This window comes from Carassius carassius, chromosome 15 (assembly GCF_963082965.1).
Source record: "Carassius carassius chromosome 15, fCarCar2.1, whole genome shotgun sequence".
In the NCBI taxonomy this organism is placed as follows: Eukaryota; Metazoa; Chordata; class Actinopteri; order Cypriniformes; family Cyprinidae; genus Carassius; species Carassius carassius.
Window position 1 is genome coordinate 26,348,119 of NC_081769.1, and position 19,764 is coordinate 26,367,882.

Here is a 19,764-nt window from a genome sequence, read left to right on the forward strand (position 1 = left end):
ACACACGATGCGAAAAAATCTGGAATTAAACAGTCAATAGCAAATACTTAAACTAATAACAAAACATACTTCAAGTAGCTGATTCAGAAGTGCCAGATTGTCATAGCAAAGTCAGAATTACCTCCTCTCCTAGGTTCACGAAACGTTCATCCATAAAATTGCTGTTCCGTTGTAAGTAATCTTAAAGATAAATGCATCTACTTTCGGAAGGCTTTCAGAATAAAGTGCTTTTTCTTTCACCTATAAACACAACAACTCCCTGACATGGTTGCGTCAACACTAACTGCGGTTACTGAAACCACGACTGCTTAATATGCGTGAACATTTGGGCGGCATTACGCAAATATTTCCAAATAGTGACGTAGACATGTGGGGGCGTCTTTGAATGAGCCGTTTTAGGGGGGCGTGGCAGAGTCTTAACTTTGATAATATCTTTTTGGTTTTGAGACTTTAGTCTTTGCAGCATCAGGGATCTTATCTATGCACAGATGTTATCTATCAGCTTGTAACACTCCAAAGTGAAAGGAAAATTTGAAATTCCATAATATGACCCCTTTAGCAAAGTAAATGTTTTTCCTGTCATTTTTTGATCAATCAGTACATTCAAGCTAAATGGAAGTTATAAATAAATATTTTTTATGACAAAATAATTAAAAAATGTGCACCGACCATGGACAAGGCTGTTGGCAGTTATTGGAACTGACACTAGACAGAATGACCACTATTGTGAATGAGCCAATAGAGAAAACCTTTCACTAATAACCATGCTGAATAGTAAATAACAACCTGACTTGTTTAGAATTACATCATGTCAAACAATTGATTGGAATCTCAAACTCCAAAGCATCCCAAAGCTTTTCACACAAATACATTTAGCTGTCCATGGTGCTGAAACCCCAATTGCTTCCTATCAAGTAAGTTTCTTTTACTGGTGAACAGCCAGATTATGTTTCATCAGCAGAACATCTTGCTTACCTCCAAACAGACACATAGATGATGATGAGTAGGAGCAGGGTGAGGGACGAGACCCCGCAGCCCACGATCAGAGTCACAGATGGAAGCTGGGTCTTATCCATGTTCTGTCAACACAATAAATAGACTCAGTTAGCGCTCACAGATGCTAACGGTGCATCAGGCTAGCCGCCTACTGTCCTTCATGTGATTCTGTGCAGAAGAGAGCTGGGGAGAGTGGGCTGCTGTCCGTGTGGCTCCGGCTAAGGAGCAAGGTGAGATGAAGGTCACTCGGTAAAGAGCTGATACTGAGGACTGAGATATCCAGAGGGCACAGCAGAGAGCTATAGTATAAAAACCTATGACTGCTTCTAATGACATATAGACCACCAGAAATGCTAAATGCCTGATGCTGTGAATTACTCATACAGTGATTGTGAACCAAAAGCCTCAAATAAAACACATCTGCAGGCTTGTGCAACCATTATCTTGGTTGCCATGGTGATGTGGTGGAGAAACAGTGGCCACTGCAGTGGTGTACGCAGCATTAACTGTACCATAGGTGTTAGTAGTGCATGCCTGTGTGTTTGTCAATAACTGCATTCCTTGCCTAAGACTTACGCAACTATAACACACATCTAGAAATATTATCTGTTAAACATTGTAAATATGGTACAGCAGAGTTAAGGATGTCCATGGGTGTTTCATATTCACATAGGTGTGCACTTCTCACCTTAAGTCGAAAACAGATAGACTTACACTTACACACAAAGATAATTGGTTGAGTTTATAGCCTGTCTTGTCTCCAGGTTTAATGTGTACACAGGGCCTAGTTAATTAAATACCTCTGATTAATCTGCACTGCAGTGAGGTCCCCACTGACAATCAAGAAAGAAATGCATCCTCTGAGACTAAGTTTGTCTTCTCGTGGCCAATCAAACACTTGACTAAGCCTAAGCTGTGGAAGACAGGTTAGTACTAAGAACAACCGCTATTGAGCCAAGGGAATTATTTAGTCCATCAGCACAGACAGTCAGCCATGGCAAGTTGGAAATGGAAACTATCAAGTATCAAGTCCCGTCAAATTTGAAACATTTGATTGCAAGACAGTAGGCAAAAGGAGGCTTAGAATGTCACAATGAAGTCAGTTCTGGAAAGTTGGTGCACTTATTTTGCATAACATTTGTTCAGTTTTGTAACAATTTAGGCCTATATACTGCCATTGGTATTAGGACAATAAGAGGTAAAAGGCCAACTTTTTTTTGCCAACATTAAATTTTTTTATATATATAAATATATATATAAACTGGTCTAAAACAGTTTATTTAATCCCCAGATGGACAAAAGTTAACTTCAAGAATGAACAATGCAGCATAGATGAGTTTGCAGTTGGGTGTTTAAAAAAACAGAAAAAGAATTTGCAATATACAGTACATAGGCCACAGAAAGACAAGTTTTGCTGAAACAAATGCACAATACACAATGTTACAGCCTAGGTTATTATGCACATTAATAACCATTTGGGATGAATATACGGTAATATAATTTAATGGAAAATGTATGGAAAACACCTCTCATTCAGTCATGATTCAGCCATCTGATTTTCCTTTAAATCAGATTAATTTCTAAAATGTTACTGAATAGTAATGATATCTGCAATACATTTATGTTGCTTCTCTTCTGTTTACCCTAGGGGTTATCACTGCTCTCTTGCCTAGAACAGAACCATAATACAATTCTAAACTATATGCTAATAGTCAATCTAGGTCCTGACAGAAATGAGTAAAAAATATAACTAAGCCACAATGTACTTGTACAATGTAAAATGAATGGTTATTTAAAAAGGCTAAACAATACATTCAATAAGTACAGTACTAGGACATTGGTCTATTAATATTTTAAAACTTACCAAACTGTATGCAAATTAATGTAAATAGTAGACTTGTAAAGGCAATCCTGAATCTTTTACAAGTGACAAGCAACAAGACGATGGCCTACCTCTGAAGAATGAAAGAATCTCAACACAGTGTGCGGTTTCTTTCTCTCGCCATCTTCACTGACCCATATTTGGGAATGATGTATTCAGAGCTTCATCCAAGTACAACTGCAGCGTAACTGTGCATTTATACAAGCTTTAGCTCATAAATATTCAGTTGGGCCAAAACCACAGCAATTTTCTCATATCAAACTGTTTATAAAGCATAAGACAATCTGACCCATGTAGACCAGACTCTGGTTCAAAGCTGGAAACATCTATAGAAATACTGGAATGCGATTAAAATAGCTGCAGTGTACTATCTCCCTTTATTTCTTTTTTTCTCTTTCCATGTGCACTGCAGCTGACTGTACATTCAAACTCAGAATGTGGGAGGGAAATAGAGGAAGGTAAGTGTTTCTCTGGCTCTTTATCATTCTGAAGCTGTAGGACGTTAGTTGCAAGCGTAGGGGCCATTGGATAGGCCATTTTGAGGTGGCAAGTGGAGCTGCAGGAATAATTAGCAGCATAGCAGTGGGGGTCTGGAGCGAGAAAGAGACAGACAGGGAGTGGAGCCAAGGGGAGGAGCAGTCCTCCCTTTTGCTGGCAAATGGCTACACAAATAAAATCCACACAATATGCTTCCCATGAGGCATGGAACGAGCTAACTGCGACACTCCTTTATTCTGCTTCCATCTGACCAGGTAGGTCAGAGCCATCATAAGGTGAGCGATTAGCATACAGCTATAGCTCTCTGGATCACCATGAGGAGACATGCAGATCATACGATCTTTACACACACATCCATGAAAGCAAATAGCAGCACATATGCACACAGGAGGAAATAGATTAAAATTTGTAAAATTTAAACGGGCTATCCTAAAAACATTGCTTGAATGTACTGTAAAATCAGTCTTTATCAGCATGAAATAAATATAACCCTATTCACTTTAATGCATTTTCCTGGTTTTACTGTGAACAACCAATCAGTGCACATCATTCTGAATAAAAAAGGGTTGTCTTTTTAATCTTTAATCAAAATGGAGCTCCTCTGAAATTACTTTCAATTTCTGCTGAGATAATTTAGGCCAAGAGAACAATTAAATAATGTTAAACAATAGCCAAGTAGATATTTCGGTGTAATTTAAACAAATTATGGCTCGTAAAGCCCACATTTCAAATCCAGCTAATTCAAAGACTGAAGTATCAGCACCCTACATTTTTTCCTTGAATATCCTGTTTAACCAGGAATTTCATAGTAACAATAACATATACAATGGAAAACTATGGGGTCCATCAACAGTTCGGTTACCCAAATTCTTCAAAACATCTTCTTTTGTATTCAGCAGATGAAAAAATTCATGGTTTGGAACAGCTTGAGTCAATTTTTGGGTAAACTATATCTTCAAGCAAGTAGAATTTGTTGCAAAAGGCAATTCACATTTCCAGTTTCCAATTCAATTGATTCCCAGAGTAAAGTAAGATTTTTTTTTTTTTTGCAACAAAACACAGTAAGCTAGTAAAATGTGCAATTTATGTTTGTTGTACACTTTTTGTACCCCATATTTGCAGCTTTGTTCACAGTAGCCTGTATGTAATGCTGTGATCCTAACTCTGCTTTGTTATGATGTCATTTTTTCACTTGGTTTCCCAAATTAAAACAGTGTCACAGCAATGACTTCTGTTCCTTTAGCTGCCAATCTGAAACATCTTGGCAGAGCAAATGAAAGAAGACATGGCCATTGTTTTGGCCAGTAGGGTGTCACGCTTCCTCTTCCTCTTTTTTGGGGGGGATCTCTGGCTCATATCTGGGCCAAGATGCACAAAGAGAGTGTTATAGGGTGTTCTATAGCTTTAAGAACTTCCACTGCCCATGCTGTTTCCACGGCAACTGGTGAATAAACTGCTTTAGAGGCAGTTTCCAGTCTAATAATAACTAATCACACTGACTGAAAATTCCATAGAAAGATATGGCCCTTTCTTGCATTACACCAAACCCCACCATTTTAAATAAAGGTGCTATTTTAAAGGAAGACATATAGATTTACACAAAGATAACCCCCTCTATGGCCCAAATGCATGGATGGTGTGTCATCAAGACATATGCTTTACACTCATGGAAAGGCCAACAAATCCACTATGGACATAAAAAAATCTAATAATAAAAAAGTGTGTGTATATGTGTGTGTTTTAAACAAAATGCATTTCTTTACAAATAATAGATATTGTAATGTAAGCAGTTAAGACAGCTGTTTTGAACTGTTATATTATTAATCACATGCATTTTCTCTGTACAAACATTTAATGTATGCAAATCCAAAATGAAAGCCAGCATGTTTCATGCACTGCCTTGAAGCATTAAACAAAGCTAGCAAAATGTTCCTTTTTGTTACAAATATTCGTATCTACATACTCAGAACACATCAAAGAATAAAACATGTCTTAAATTGTTTGCATTAAATCTGCGGTATGGCTATGGCATGCTGTGGAGAGGAGGAGAGGGGGGAGTGAGAGATAGAGAGGGATCTGTTGATACACAATGACAAGGACGCCTATGTCAAAAAACAAAACAAAACAAAACATTAAATCACAATGTCACACGAACGCGTCTTTTGACTTTCTTCGGCGTTAAAGGAAACAATAGAAATGGCTCGACTTACCACATCGGGATTGAGGCGTGCTAAAATGGCGAAGGTGGAGAGTCTGTCACACAAGCATTTGGTTGTGCTGGAGTCGACGGGCACGGCTCTACAGCCTCGCGCAGACCAGGAGCCCAGCAACGACGAGCTGCGGAGCGGAGACAGACAAGAGCGCGGAATGAGATTAAATCCTTGCGCGATAAAACAGCCTTTTCTCTAATCCAGCGCTCACTGAGCACGCCGTATGAGAGCCGGAGAGCGAGAAAAGACAGATGAATAGACGATGTGATGCAGCGCACACCTCTGCTTTCTGCATGGCCAGGTTAGCTTATGTAAAAACACTTACAAAAATGTAAAAACTAATCATGTCCTGAAATAAAATAAGGTAGAACTGTTTAAGTTCAAACTTGTTTATAGTACATGTATTTTGTTTAATATTTTATTTATTCAATTATTATTATTAAATTAATTAATATGCAGCCAGCCACACATACACAGAAGAATGCATGTCTGCAAATTCTAATCCTGGGTAAATGTAACCCTGGGTTATCGTTCCTGTTTCACACTGGTCACATGTTATCCTGTTAGTAATCAATCCTGGGTAAATTAGCCATGTTTCGATTTTCACATTGTAGGCTACATCCTTAATTTAAACCCAGCATATTTATGAAACAAAAAACATTAATTGACAGGATGCGACTAGCATGCGCAAATTAAAGATGTTTGCAAATAAATTCGGTGGTTGTTTTAAGTCTACTGAAGCTTAGAAAAGCACAAACAAAACGACATTATTAACTGCCGATTAGGCCTATACATTATCATTAGCCTACTGCTCAACGCCATTTTCAACGTTCAACGCTGAAAAAAAAAACCCCACCAAAGAGCATGAATAATAAATGAGGGAAGCGATGACTCAAGTTTTTAATTGGTCAACAACACAAACCTAGCATCGCGACTTTTTTCACATATCCGGGTTTCTTGCTGAACTTGTCATAGTTGGATAAACTTTGAGAGCAATGAATGGGAGAGTACCACATATATATGTTTTGCATTTCCATTAGCTCAAATATCAAAAGAAAAACTCCCAAGATAGTGTTTTGACCATAGACTGTATAAAAATATGGACGTAGTGTCTGTGACGTCACCCGTACACTCCTGAAGAGAGTTTTTGAAGCCTAAAGTGTGCATAGACAGTAAAAGAAATGGACACAGCGACCCCATTGGAACTCAATTGAGACAAGTGAAGCCCATTTTTAGCGATTTTTAGCACTTCCGTTTCTGACGCGCAGGCTCAAACTAAGCTTGATGACGTCAGCAACCTGTCTGACAGATGTAAATCTTCTAGGAGCTGTGCGTGCAAACTGCCATCGTTAATCTTGCAGAGACGGCGAGCTTGAGCGGGAGTTCTTTGGCGTGAGTGAGCAGGAGTAAGTATTCTGATTAATTATTTTGTATAGTTTTTTAAAATGTAACGCCAGGGCTTGTATCTATGGGCTTCTCTCTTGACGTCTCCCCGATTGCCTGCGAGCTTCTCCTCCTGTCTGTACAGTAATTTCTCTACTGTGCGACAGAGAGTCGAGTGGTTATGACACAATCGTTAGCCTATTTTTACAAAAACTGTTTCTACGGGGCCATAATGTAACATAGAAGGTAATGGAGCCCTTTATACATTGTCGTGTATCTTTAGAAATAAATAATGGACAAATGGAGTCTTTAAATGCCTCAGATGTAAAGTTATTCGCTGTCAAAGTGACGCCAAAATGAATGGGAGTCAATGGGATGCTAACACAGGTGAAGTTCTGCTACAAGATGGAGGCACGCGGCTGACTTCAACTTCCGGTCGACTTCCTTCCCACTTGAAAGTGTGCAGAGCGAGCCGTCGCCATCTTGGCAGCGCGTCACCGCGCGACTCTCCCGGACAATCGAAAATGGGCAAAAGGGGCGGGAGCTGGTTGCTGAAGCCACGCCCACCTATCACGACGGCTGTGACAGCAGTGGCAATTCACCTGTCACTCAAGTGGCCACGCCCTTAATTAATGCATAACTTTAAAGCTTAATATAATTTAAACGGATTAGTTATAAAAAAATTCACCCCCCTCACAGTTGTCATGAAGGGCAAAATTAGCTATATAGACCAAAATCATTTTTTGCACCAGGCTGAAAACATGTTTTTTTCTGCTGTAAAGTTGGGCATTTTAACATGGGGAGTCTATGGGATTGACTCTCTTTTGCAGCCAGCCTCAAGCGGCCAGTCGATGAATTGCAGTTTTAGTCACTTCCTTATAGACCCCTTAATCGCCTACGTCACTGTGACGTCACCGCTCTAGCTGGAGGCAAAACATTAGGCAGAACTCATAGCAGGTGCGCTAAAAGTTTGAGGTTTTGACTTTAAAATGTGTTCTTGTTGGGTTTTTGGCTGCCAGAATAGAAGGAACAGCACTTTTGTTTCAAAACTAAAGTTTTACCGGATCCCGGCAGACATTCCTTCACAGAAATCAAGAAGTGGTTGAATGCAATACGGCCTACAGACTGGACGGAGATGATAAAAAATAATGCTTGTGTTTGCAGTGCACACTTCATATCAGGTAAAATAATCTATGCATATGAACTGGTGTGTTGGTTTTATCTAGTAAATCAGCAAGTTTAATTTTTATAGGTGAAAAGTCGCCAACCTTCAGCGCACTAGCTAGTTTAAATGTTAAACAAACATACAGCGATAGATGTGTGTGCCATCCTTTGAATGGTCTCTTAAAATAATACACATTGCTAATCATAGTTAGCCCAGCGATAGGTTACATTAGAAAATAAGCCTTGACAAAATTCCCCATACCACTCAAAAGTAATTCATATGGCCGTATGGCATACGGGTCAGGTAGCCTGCTTCATGTTTAATAAATCCCTCCTAAAACGTGCTAGCTTATGCTTGTCAACATTGCGTCCGCAATGCCCCGCCCACCCGGAGACGTTGGAATGTTTACAAACTTTTAAGGGGTCTATTGGCTTCACTAGAGAGAGTGGGAGGTTGCCGCTCGGTTTTGACAACTTTCAATCAAAAGAAAAACATTGAGAAAGACTGATAACAGCTGTCAGAAGAGAGAACTATGTCAAATTTACGGCCCCTGCATAGACGCTGCAGCGTTAAGTTTTTTTATTATTATTATTATTTGATCCAAAGTTGATATGATACAAAGTAGGCCTATAGTGTTATAAATGCAAAAAAAAAAAAAAAAAAAGTAATTCTTGTGAAAATTCGGTGCTTTATTTTATTATAATAATATTGGATAATTTAATAACGTTGAAGAATCTATTATTATTATTATTATTATTGCAGTTGTTGCAGCAGTATTACTAGTTTCTCGCATTCCAAAACACACAATAGCACCAAACTACACTGAATCACTTTGAAATGAAAGCTCACAAAGGACGATTTGGGGTAGCCTTTTCACACTGTGTTTAGCCTGCAGCAAGCCTTCCAAGTGGAGTAAAGAACAGTCTCTTTTACCTGTCAAAACTTTGTAAGTTTAAAAATTTGGAGGAAAAGTGCAATGGAGCAGAGGACGGATATTACACTGGGACATTGAGACCTGGAGCACAACATGAAGAAGAAGAAGAAGAAAAAAAACATTCAGAAGAGAGCAAAGTGTCTTATGTTTTCTATTTACCATCTTGTGAATATCAGATATGAATATGATGTCTCACATGTTCAGATAAAGAATAATGAACATACACATATTAATTACTAGTAATACAATACAAAAAGGTTTCATTTGTTATAATTAGTTAACTAATCTTCATTTATAATTTATCAATCTTAGTTCTAAATCTCAACATTTACTAATACACATTACTAAAATCAAATGCTGTGTTAATATTATTTAATGCACATGAGCTACAGCAACACAAACTAACAATGTTTTAACAAAGGTTTTAACAAAGGTTAATAAATACTGTATTGCTCATAGTTAGTTAATGCTAGTTTTACTAATTAACTCATTGGACCTTATTGTAAAGTCTTAACATTTAATCAATAAAGAGTAAATGTTCTGAATTTCTGAATCAGTATTGGTTTGACTGTGAAAGAAAACTGTGAATGATATTAAAATATCACAGAATATTATAATATATGGAGAGATTACACACACTAAGCCACACTCTAAAAATAAATGTCAAAAGCTGACTTTTCATGAGACCCAAAGGAACATTAATCCACATCTTTATATTCTTTGCAAGAAATGTATTCTGTTTTATGTTTCACATGAAACTTGCATGCACCAAAGCAGATGACAATAAAAGCATGAATATCATAAATACAAGTAAACCTTGAGGTTGCGGTTAGTGCCGGTGCCCAAAGCCACTCAATAATTAGTCCATTCCGCCACCTACACAAATTTGAAACTCATAATCTTGATGAGAAACCCTCTTGACAGTATGATTTGGCTGTGTCTGATCTAACACACAAATAATCCTCATAATGACATCGATGAAAGTGATATGAAAGTCATATCAAAACATACCCACTCCATGCACAACTGATCCTTATAGCGAGCCATCAATCATGTAGCATCCTCTTGATGCAGCTGCAATGTGAAGTCAATATACAATATACACACACACACACACACACACACACACAAACCAGAGGTTACCGGCACCATTCCAAACCCACTGTGCGGTAGAGCTCTGCAGTCTGGGATACCCATAATGCACTGGGGCTTGCAGAGCGTTGATGGCCAAACAGTATAGCTGGAAGCACAGTGTGTTGCAGCCCCAGGGGAGGGCTCAGCGTTAACATTAGCACATAAACCTGAAAGCCAATATATTATCACCCACTGCACAGACACTGCGCTTGATACGATTAAGACTTTGTGTCGACCACACAAATATAAAGACAGTGCAGCACGGCTGTGTAATTTGATCATGGGCTTCCAGTCCAGCTGTAGTGTGCATGTTTGCAGAGAACATGCCAAGTGCAGATGCAAGAGTAAAAGCAACATTGTAAAAAATAAAATAAAAAATGTATATATATATATATATATATATATATATATATATATATATATATACATACAGTATAGTAGTTTTAAGGGTAAAAGGCTACAAAAATAAATATTTTATGATATTTTAGTATTATTTATATGCTATTATACTTCTATCCACATTTTTTATTAGCTTTTATTTTTATACCATACTTTCAGGATTAATTAAAATTTTTGTTAGATTTGTTGAAATTTTGTTATGTGCTTTTGTAATTTTTATTCGTTGGTGTTGCAGATGAAATATAACACAGATGACATAAATAAATAAATAAATAAATAAATAAATAAATAAATAAATAAATAAATTTTTACCAGGTTAAATGTTGGTTATTAGTAACTCAAATCCCTTAATCTAAACATCTCTACTTAACCTTGGTTATGCGCATTTACCATGTTTGTAGTTTTTTAATGCTTTTTATTCATGTTTGTAGTTCTCAGCCAAATCATTTGTCAAAGCGCAATGGATTGTGGGTAATATTAGCCATTAGAGTGTGCACGGATTCACACTTCAAAAATTGACCTGAAATAGTAGACCATCCCGGGACTTTTGGCGAACTCTTTTCAACATACTATGCTTTTGGACACACTTATTCCGATCTCACATACTATTTAGGATGGATAGTGAACATTGGGACGCAGGGAGTATTTCTGTGACAAATACACACTTTCTTTTATAAGCATGATAAAACTAAAGAATTTTTAGAGATAGGATGGGTGCAATACTACTCTATAGGTACTCAAGATGAGATTGGGTGAAACTGTGTGTTTTATGCCCCTTTCAAAAAAATATATATATTTTGACAGTTTTAGTTTTAATTACCAATAATAAACCTTTAAATCCTTAAATGAGAAAGATCATGTAAGAACCGGCAAAAAAAAAAAAAAAGCCTTGTATCGCTATGGTGTGATTGAAGTGCGAGTCAACAGAAAGCCCACACTCTTTAAAGCTGTTAACTAAAAGACAGTCAGTGACAAGGACGCCTCCTCACGTTCCAATTTCTCTCCCAAATATGAACTCATTAATCATAGCAGCTGTCCAAGATGGATTTTAATTTCGCACCGAACACACAGCAGTCCCGGCTCCCCTTCGCTCAATGTGGGCAGATTACATTTCACTGTCCTCTTCCTGTCTCTCAGCCTCTCTCTTTCACTTCCTTTATCTCACTCCTTCCTCTCTGTCACCATTCTCCTTGTCTTTTCCTTTCTTCTCATTTCTCTGTGTTATAAGTGATGCTTGGTGTACTATTACTTTTCTAAGAAATCGTATGTATAATTTTTTATCGATTTGGTGTTCAATAAACCTTATTATTCTTCTGTCTTCTCTAATTATGTTAAAAATGGTTGCTTTTTATTTTATATTTTATTCATATTTTTGTTATCACCAACCCCCCCCCCCCCACCCCCAGGACTCTTTGACAAATATACATTTCGAAATAATAACATTATTTATTCAAAAAAGATTTATAAAAACAATTTAAGCCTTTACTGTCACTTTTGATCTGTTTAATACATCCTTGCTAAACAAAAGTATTTATCGTAAGAGAAGTGAGTAGTGACTTTTCACCAGGAAGAAACCACACGTCACTCCATCAATGCACTAAAAACCACATGAATCACTTTAGCTCTGGCAAAGCAATGCCCTGATAACCAGTAACAACGCCAGTGAGTTTTGCACTTTTTTCATATTTTTTAACAGGATTTTTAAATTCTATTGTTCTCAGTCGGTTCTCCCTTGAGGCAACGGCAGAAACTTTAAATCTTTAACATACTGTATCTATATGTATCAATCTAAATGCAAATGTTCCACCCACACTGCATTAAGCGCTATGGGCACAAACTACTCTTTTGCCATTTTAAAAGACAAAAGAGAGCGCAAACAGATGGATGTGTATATAGTGAGTGAAAGTACAAGCATGACCAGGAGGCCCACGGTTCTTTGTTAAAGTACTACATTAAGCTGATGCTAGTCTGTCTGATCATCTGTCTGCCTCTTTCAATATAATCTGGCTTCAGAGACGCAGTCTCAATTTGCTTGCTCTCTTTGCAGAGGAAAAAGAAGAAATACGTTTCTGTTCATGTTTGCTAATGAGACTGAACTTATTCTCATGCTAATACATAATGATCCTTCTATTTCAGCTCTTCAGTGTGTATTTTGAATGTGACAATAATAATTCAGATGTAAATTCCGCAGCTGAAGCACTTAGAGTGACGCTGTCAGGATTTACCTGTTATGTTTCATGCACTAGTGTATCAATCATGTCTGTGCCAAGCATTCATTCATTTAGATGATTGAGATGATTTTTGAGATGACAGGATGGATTTCAATTTGAATGTCAGGTGCCAATCCTTTACTCACAGAACCTTCATACTTTATAGTGAATAAAAAGTCCCAAGATCTGAATGCAGCTAATAGGAGGCCTATTTATTTTTAATTTTTGTATTTTTTTTTAATGAGGAATGGAAACATATAAGGAAACATCCGCTTAATTCTACATCTGTGTTACTGGTATTTCTCTAACACGCTCAAAAATACATACTAAATGCATACTAAAAATAATGATGTATTTAGAATACTAAAATAATAATAATAAAATACTAACAACATTTTGCAATAAGGTTAAATTTAAATTAATGTTAATATCTACATATACTAATACACTTTTCACATTTAAAAGTTCTAGAAATTGCCATACAACAGTGTTTAAAATTTGGGTTCAGTTAAGATTTTTAAGTTCTCATATGTTAATTTCCTTTATTGATTGATTGGTTGATTGATTTGTTTGTTCAGAAATACAATATAAAAACAATAATTGTGAAAACAAATATATTATTACAGTACAATAAAAAAATAAAAATAAAAAAATATATACATAATAAATATATTTTAAAGGTTCCAGTGATGGCTAACAATACAATATTTATAAATCAGCACTACCCTAGATTAATACTGCAAAAAATAAAAAAGTGTTTCACAATAGGTTCATGAATGATACCTTCGATTATCAAATCTAGCCTTTTTTGTAAAGATCTACCGAGACAATAATACAAAAAAAAAAAAAAAAATTGAAAGTTTTCATATCGCAGTATTATTTATTTACCATCATCTTTTCTAACAATATTTTTGGACAAACTGCAGGAAAAACTAGTTAAAAATGTGCCAACGGTACTGGTGCCCCTCAAAAGCAGTTGGTCTATTTGCATCTCAGTTTGCAAGGCTGGTATCACATCAATCAGTGCAAATATTCATAATGCATGTTTGGCTTTAACCAATACTTATTGTATCTTGAATATATAAACCAGCATAAATATATAAAAATAAAATGCCTACAGCCACCAAAGTACCTTGTCTTAACATGCTAAAACACTTATAAAACAGTATCCTTTTACCATATTTCAGTTCTTCTACAGAGAGTGAGTGTCAGCAGCTAGAAAGTTCTTGTCTCTTTCCCTCTCTCTGCTCTTTTGTTTTTTTCATAATTGCTGACAAATCTTCCATGTCAAAATGGAGTCAGTGCTGGGTCAAGTGAAGATCAAGGCAGCTATATGCAGGATTCAACATTTCCTGTCACCGACTTTGCGTCGATGTAACATACATTTAACATACTAAAGCATGTTGTCTCTAACCCTTTATCAAAACACCTCTCCTTAAGCCTTGGAAAATACACCCTACTGTGTGACTGAAGATTTCCTGCAAAACTCTGCAGACAGCAAAAACAGATTTAAATTAATAAACGGCTTCTCACCTGTCATTCTCATCCCAGGAAATGCAGGTTTGGTTTGTGGTACCCTGTGGAGAGAGTAAGAGAGCGAGAGGGAGAGAAGGATGTCACCTTGTGATTTTGCCTTGCAAATATGTTTTGTTGATTCTTTAATTAGGGGCACTTTTGACTACCTGAAATCTTAAACTATGAGACTTCTTCAAAACATAATTTTATTTAAAGCTGTTATTTTCATGTTCTGGAATAAAGTTAAGATCATAGCCATCGGCTTTAAGTGGACTTTTTTGTGGTTTTGATGCTGTGTGTGGTAGTAATGATAACTGATGTCAATCTTAAATTTGTTACTTTTTTCTTTTTTTTTTTTGCCAAAAAAAGTTGAAGTCTTGGATTTGCTAATAGTATATTAAGTCGGGAAAAAAATTAAGCAGGACAGGAATAACAGCAATATTGAGTACACTAACTAAACAACACTATAGGACACACACACACACACACACACACACACAAAATAGATGTACATATAAACACAAACTTAATTGAAAATAATTAATGGAATAATAATAATAATAATAATAATAATAATAATTCATTAATTTAAAAATAAATTAAAAAGAATAGCAAACAAAAATGAAAATAATAATAATAATAGTAAAAATCCCCAAAATAGTGAAATTATGGAAAATAGCTAAACACTCATAAACCTAGAAAGTAATTATTAAAATACAATTAAAAGTAATTAATTAAAATTAAATTACAATTTAAAGTCATCCTACAGTATGTCAGAGAAAAAGTCTCATGCTCGAAGAATTCTTCTAATAGAATACAATTAAAAGTGAATTCATTTTAATGTGTCAGAGTGGCATAGCAATAGTTTGAATAATATTGGAACAAGACTGTACATATTGTGTTTGATGCAACATACTGTATGGGTTTAAAGGGCAGACTGACTTACATTGTAAAGGTGTGAGAATTCAAACTCTAGTGGAGTTGAGAGGGAGCTGGGAGTGGGTTTGATTGTCACAGAGATCACCTTAGAGTTCAACACTGTGCTGTTTCTGTGAAAATACAGAGAGAGATGAAAGAAAACATGAGGAGGTCTGCAAAAAAAACAGAAGTGGGTTAGAAGAAAGGAGGTCATGACCTTCAAAGAAGCTGCCGCGCTCCCATGTGACAAATGTAGTATGAGACACTTCACTTTGTGCTGTGATAAATGCCCATGTCATTTACTCATAGATTATATTCTTTTTTGACATTTTTGTGTCACCAGATATGTTTCAAAATCACCATATTCCAAGAAAAATAGAAAAACGAGAAAGACAGACAGAACAAAAATTACCAACCTTTCTGTTGAACCCTAAAGACGTTTCAATACATTTAGACATCTTTCAACTATTCAGATAGACTATAAAACTATTGCAAAACAAATATTGTATTTTTTTATGTCTTTGTTTTTTTATGTAATTCTTTCTGATATTGCAGAGTGTCCTTTTTAAAAGTCCCTTTAAAGGAACATTTCACCCAAAAATTTTAATTTAACTTACTAACTGTCATGTCATTTCAAACCTTTATGACTTTCTTTCTTCTATGAGCATAAAATACTTTTTTTTCTGTTCATCAGTCCGTGTTAACTGTTTGGTTAGGCATACATATATAGCTCTGAAAATGTTTGCCAAGATAAATAAAATATAAAATCTTACAATAATGGTATGAAATCTATCACTTCTTTAGCTTGAATTATGCTTAAGCTCGAAAAAGCATAGAAGGTTGGTTTTTCTTTAAAACCAAGAAAACAGCACCAGAGAGAGATACCAATTGTCAACATAAAATGAAAGCAATGTCTCACCTCTGTAGAGAGAGAATACTGCCCAAGTTTCTGTACAGTATGATACCAGTCACAAATGCTGAGGCATCATCTTCATCTATAACACAAACACACAAACATACATACTGTATAACAGATATACAGCATCACCTCAGTTCCTTTTAAATAAAAAAACATAAAGCAAAGCGATGAGGAAAAGAATTGCTATAAGAGGTCAATGAGATACAGACTTGATTGGTGTGTAATCAAACCCTTTATTTAGAGCCCTGTAATACATGTATAACTGGAGTTGAGATTGCAGGTTGCTCTCTCTCTTCCTGTTTCTTGCTATTTTACCCTGCATCTTCTCACCAATGAGTTGGGCACCATGACTAATAACTTAACATATGCTTGCACAGACCTTCATTACACACACAAATACACAGCATGTTCCAAGAGTTATCCTTTTTTTAATGAACAGGTTTCCATGTTTTATGGGGACATTTCATAGGGGTATAGGTTTTATATTGTACAAACTGTATTTTCTTCCCCCTTATCAAACCCCCAAAACCTACCCCTCACACAAAACGTTCTGCTATTTTAGATTTTCAATATATATATATATATATATATATATATATATAAATAAATAAACTTCATTCTGTAAGATTTATAAGCTTGTTTCCTTATGGGGACCAGAAATGTCCCCACAAAATCAAAATGTACTGGTATTACCATCCTTGAAGGGACATTTAGTGCTCATAATGTAGGGAATACCAGCTGTACACACACACACACACACACACACACACACACTAGTATTCAAAAGTTTGAGGTCAGAATTATATATATATATTTTTTCAAAGCAAGACTGCATTAAATATATCAAGAGTGACATTTAAGACAAACAAAAATATAGATATTTTAAATAAAAGCTGTTCTTTTGTACTTTCTATTCATTAAAGAATCCTAGAGAAAATAAATGCATCATGGTTTACACAAAAATATAAAAATAAATCCTTTATTCAACAAGAATGCAAAATTGTTTCAAAGTTACAGTAAAGACATTTGTTTTTTTATGGTGTCCACAAAGATAATAAGCAGCACAACTGTTTTCAATATTGATAAAAATAAGAAAATATTATTTGAGCAGAAAATCAGCAAATTAGAATGATTTCTCAATGATCATGTGACTCTAGAGTAATGGCTTCTGAAAATTTAGTTTTGTAATTACCAAAATTATCAAAAACATCTTACTGACCTAAACGTTTGAACGGTAATGCATATATGATGCAACTAAACTTGCAGATATAACTCACACAAGTATAAACAGATACACATGATTTGGTTGGTTTGAAATGACTAGGTGATATTTCTTGTGCTAATGAAGAGAGCAACACAGTTTAAAAAGCATGAGTGAGGGGAAAGGGCAGCGGTCCAGCCACTGTCACACTCACACTGCATTTCTGTCAGCAGAACCACCTGAAACAATGCACACACACACACACACACACACACACACACACACACACACACACACACACACACACACACACACACACAGACACACACAAAGTCCATCTGGTCTTCAAGCTACACTGCTCTAAATCATGCCAAAACCTGTGGCAGACTGGCATGCGCTGTAAGGGAGAGAAAGAGTGAGAGTCTGTAGGGGGGTGCCAGGCGGCGGGCACAGGCCACAGCTCCAGGGCTGCAGCTGAGGTCCCATGGGCAAGAACACAGACCGATGAAGGGGGGCTGGGGGCATGACAGTTTTGAGCTCCCTCAGGGTAATTGGGTTTCTGCTTGCCCACCCTTTTCCCCCTCCTATTAAAAAGCCAAAGCCATGATAATGCGAACAGATGAGACCCAACATTTATGGACAACACAAGGTACTATAGGAATGTACATCGTTTAAAAACAAGAGTTTTTAACTTTAAAAAAATTAAGTTTGAGACTTTGAAGTCCACACTAAATATTTTCCAGTTTACGGGACCTTTTAGCCACAAAGAAATGTGAATTACTTGAATCTACATAAAAAAAAATTTTTTTTAGAACAACAGAATTCCCCAAAATGCTGTTCTGACTAGTCTAAAACAGTTAAGAGAGCGATTAAAGAACCTACATTTTGAATATATCAAGCTGTTGCTAAATTTTCTCAAGAATTCTTTTTTACATTAAACTTGAAAACAATGGTGTATGATTTACTTAAGAAACAATTTTTACTCAGAAATTGCTAGTTAATTTGACACATAATAACAAAGAAATAGCAAGCAGCACATTGAATTAAACGTGAACTTTTGAAGTAGAAAGACTGAAATAAAAAAAAATTATGTTAATTTCATGTTTTTATTGCTTAATATTTTAAGATATTGTAAGAATTTTACTTTATAGTAAATGTATATATAATTTTACCATAATTTATCATTTTTGCTTTTAATCATTTTTAATTTTAAACATGACTTCAAACAACCACCTAACACTGTGACAGTTACGCATTTAGATTAAGTTATTGATAAAACATATTCACAGATGAGTTGTTGCATGTAACAATAAGATCTGTACCATGTATTTAGAAAATAAATTAGGTTTTAGTAGAGTTTTAGTTTCATGCCAACTTTAATAGTTGTGTTTTGTTTGTGAACTAATCATGCAGGCGAAAGAATCATAAAGTGTTCTGTTCAAGAGCAGATCCTTTGTAAGAATGGAAGTGTTTTGTTCTGTTACAGTGTGTTTCATTGGATTCAGTCTATTAAATTCCTCTCGCACTTGCCCCATTCTAAATAATCTTTAATATAAAAGCTCATCTCAGCATGTCCAAAGCTTGATGACCTGTCAATCCAGTACTGGTGGCATGGCAACAGATCTCCCAGTGGGAAAGGGAATTAAACCTAATTGCGCCTGATTGGCTCCTGCAGACTCCTGATTAAGTAGCAGCTCCTCTATTAGCATAGTCATGGGGGGAAAAGCAACTTAAAAGACCTGTAATGTCGGACATGGCAAGTGTTAAGCAGCCTACAGCAATCTGCTCTCTAGCGAAGGAGATAAAATCTGTCAAACAATCAGAGATTTGTTACAAATACAGTTTTCTACTGTTTTACTAGAGTAAATGGCACAGAAGAGACAGATGAGTATAATCCATGCATAAAAATGGAATTTACTGATTAAATTGTTACATTTTATGAATTGGGGAAAAGGTTTAAACAGATTTCATAGTGTCTTAAATGAGCGAGCGCACAATGCAGGCCGTATTCAAACCTATACTTCCCATATGAGCAACAAGGCTCAATGTGTCTGGAGCATGGGTACCACATATATGTGTGCATTTGTGTGAGACTTTTTTTCTCTTACCTGGTTTTCCAGTGACCAGGATGTTTTTAGCCACTCTGACTTTGTCCTCTGAGTTGCGAGCCCAGTCCACCATCCCCCTCCACCCCTTCATGGGGAAAGTGATATCTGCATTTCCTGCGACAGGCCGCTTGTGAATACTCAACACTGGAGAGAGAATCCAGAGGGAACTGTAAGATCCATGGCAACACCAATATCCTGACTCACTGCACAGTGATCACATCTCAACTAGAGAAACTGTCATGCTGTCAGATGACTCCCCCATACAAACTCTCTCAGCTCAAACGCTTTCATT

General features: G+C 36.2%; 1 protein-coding gene across 10 annotated transcripts in view; it reads right to left on the reverse strand.

Moving 5' to 3' along the window:
- The window catches only part of adgrb1a (adhesion G protein-coupled receptor B1a), an 89,494-nt gene that overhangs the window by 20,929 nt on the left and 48,801 nt on the right, over positions 1–19,764 (reverse strand). For all 10 annotated transcript variants that reach the window (XM_059568261.1, XM_059568265.1, XM_059568262.1 and 7 more), the window contains 6 exons: positions 19,473–19,616; positions 16,164–16,239; positions 15,273–15,375; positions 14,345–14,388; positions 5,587–5,713; positions 976–1,079 (listed from right to left, as the gene is read on the reverse strand). In XM_059568261.1, the coding sequence (XP_059424244.1) occupies positions 976–1,079; positions 5,587–5,713; positions 14,345–14,388; positions 15,273–15,375; positions 16,164–16,239; positions 19,473–19,616 (598 nt within the window). The remainder of the gene's footprint in view (positions 1–975; positions 1,080–5,586; positions 5,714–14,344; positions 14,389–15,272; positions 15,376–16,163; positions 16,240–19,472; positions 19,617–19,764) is intronic.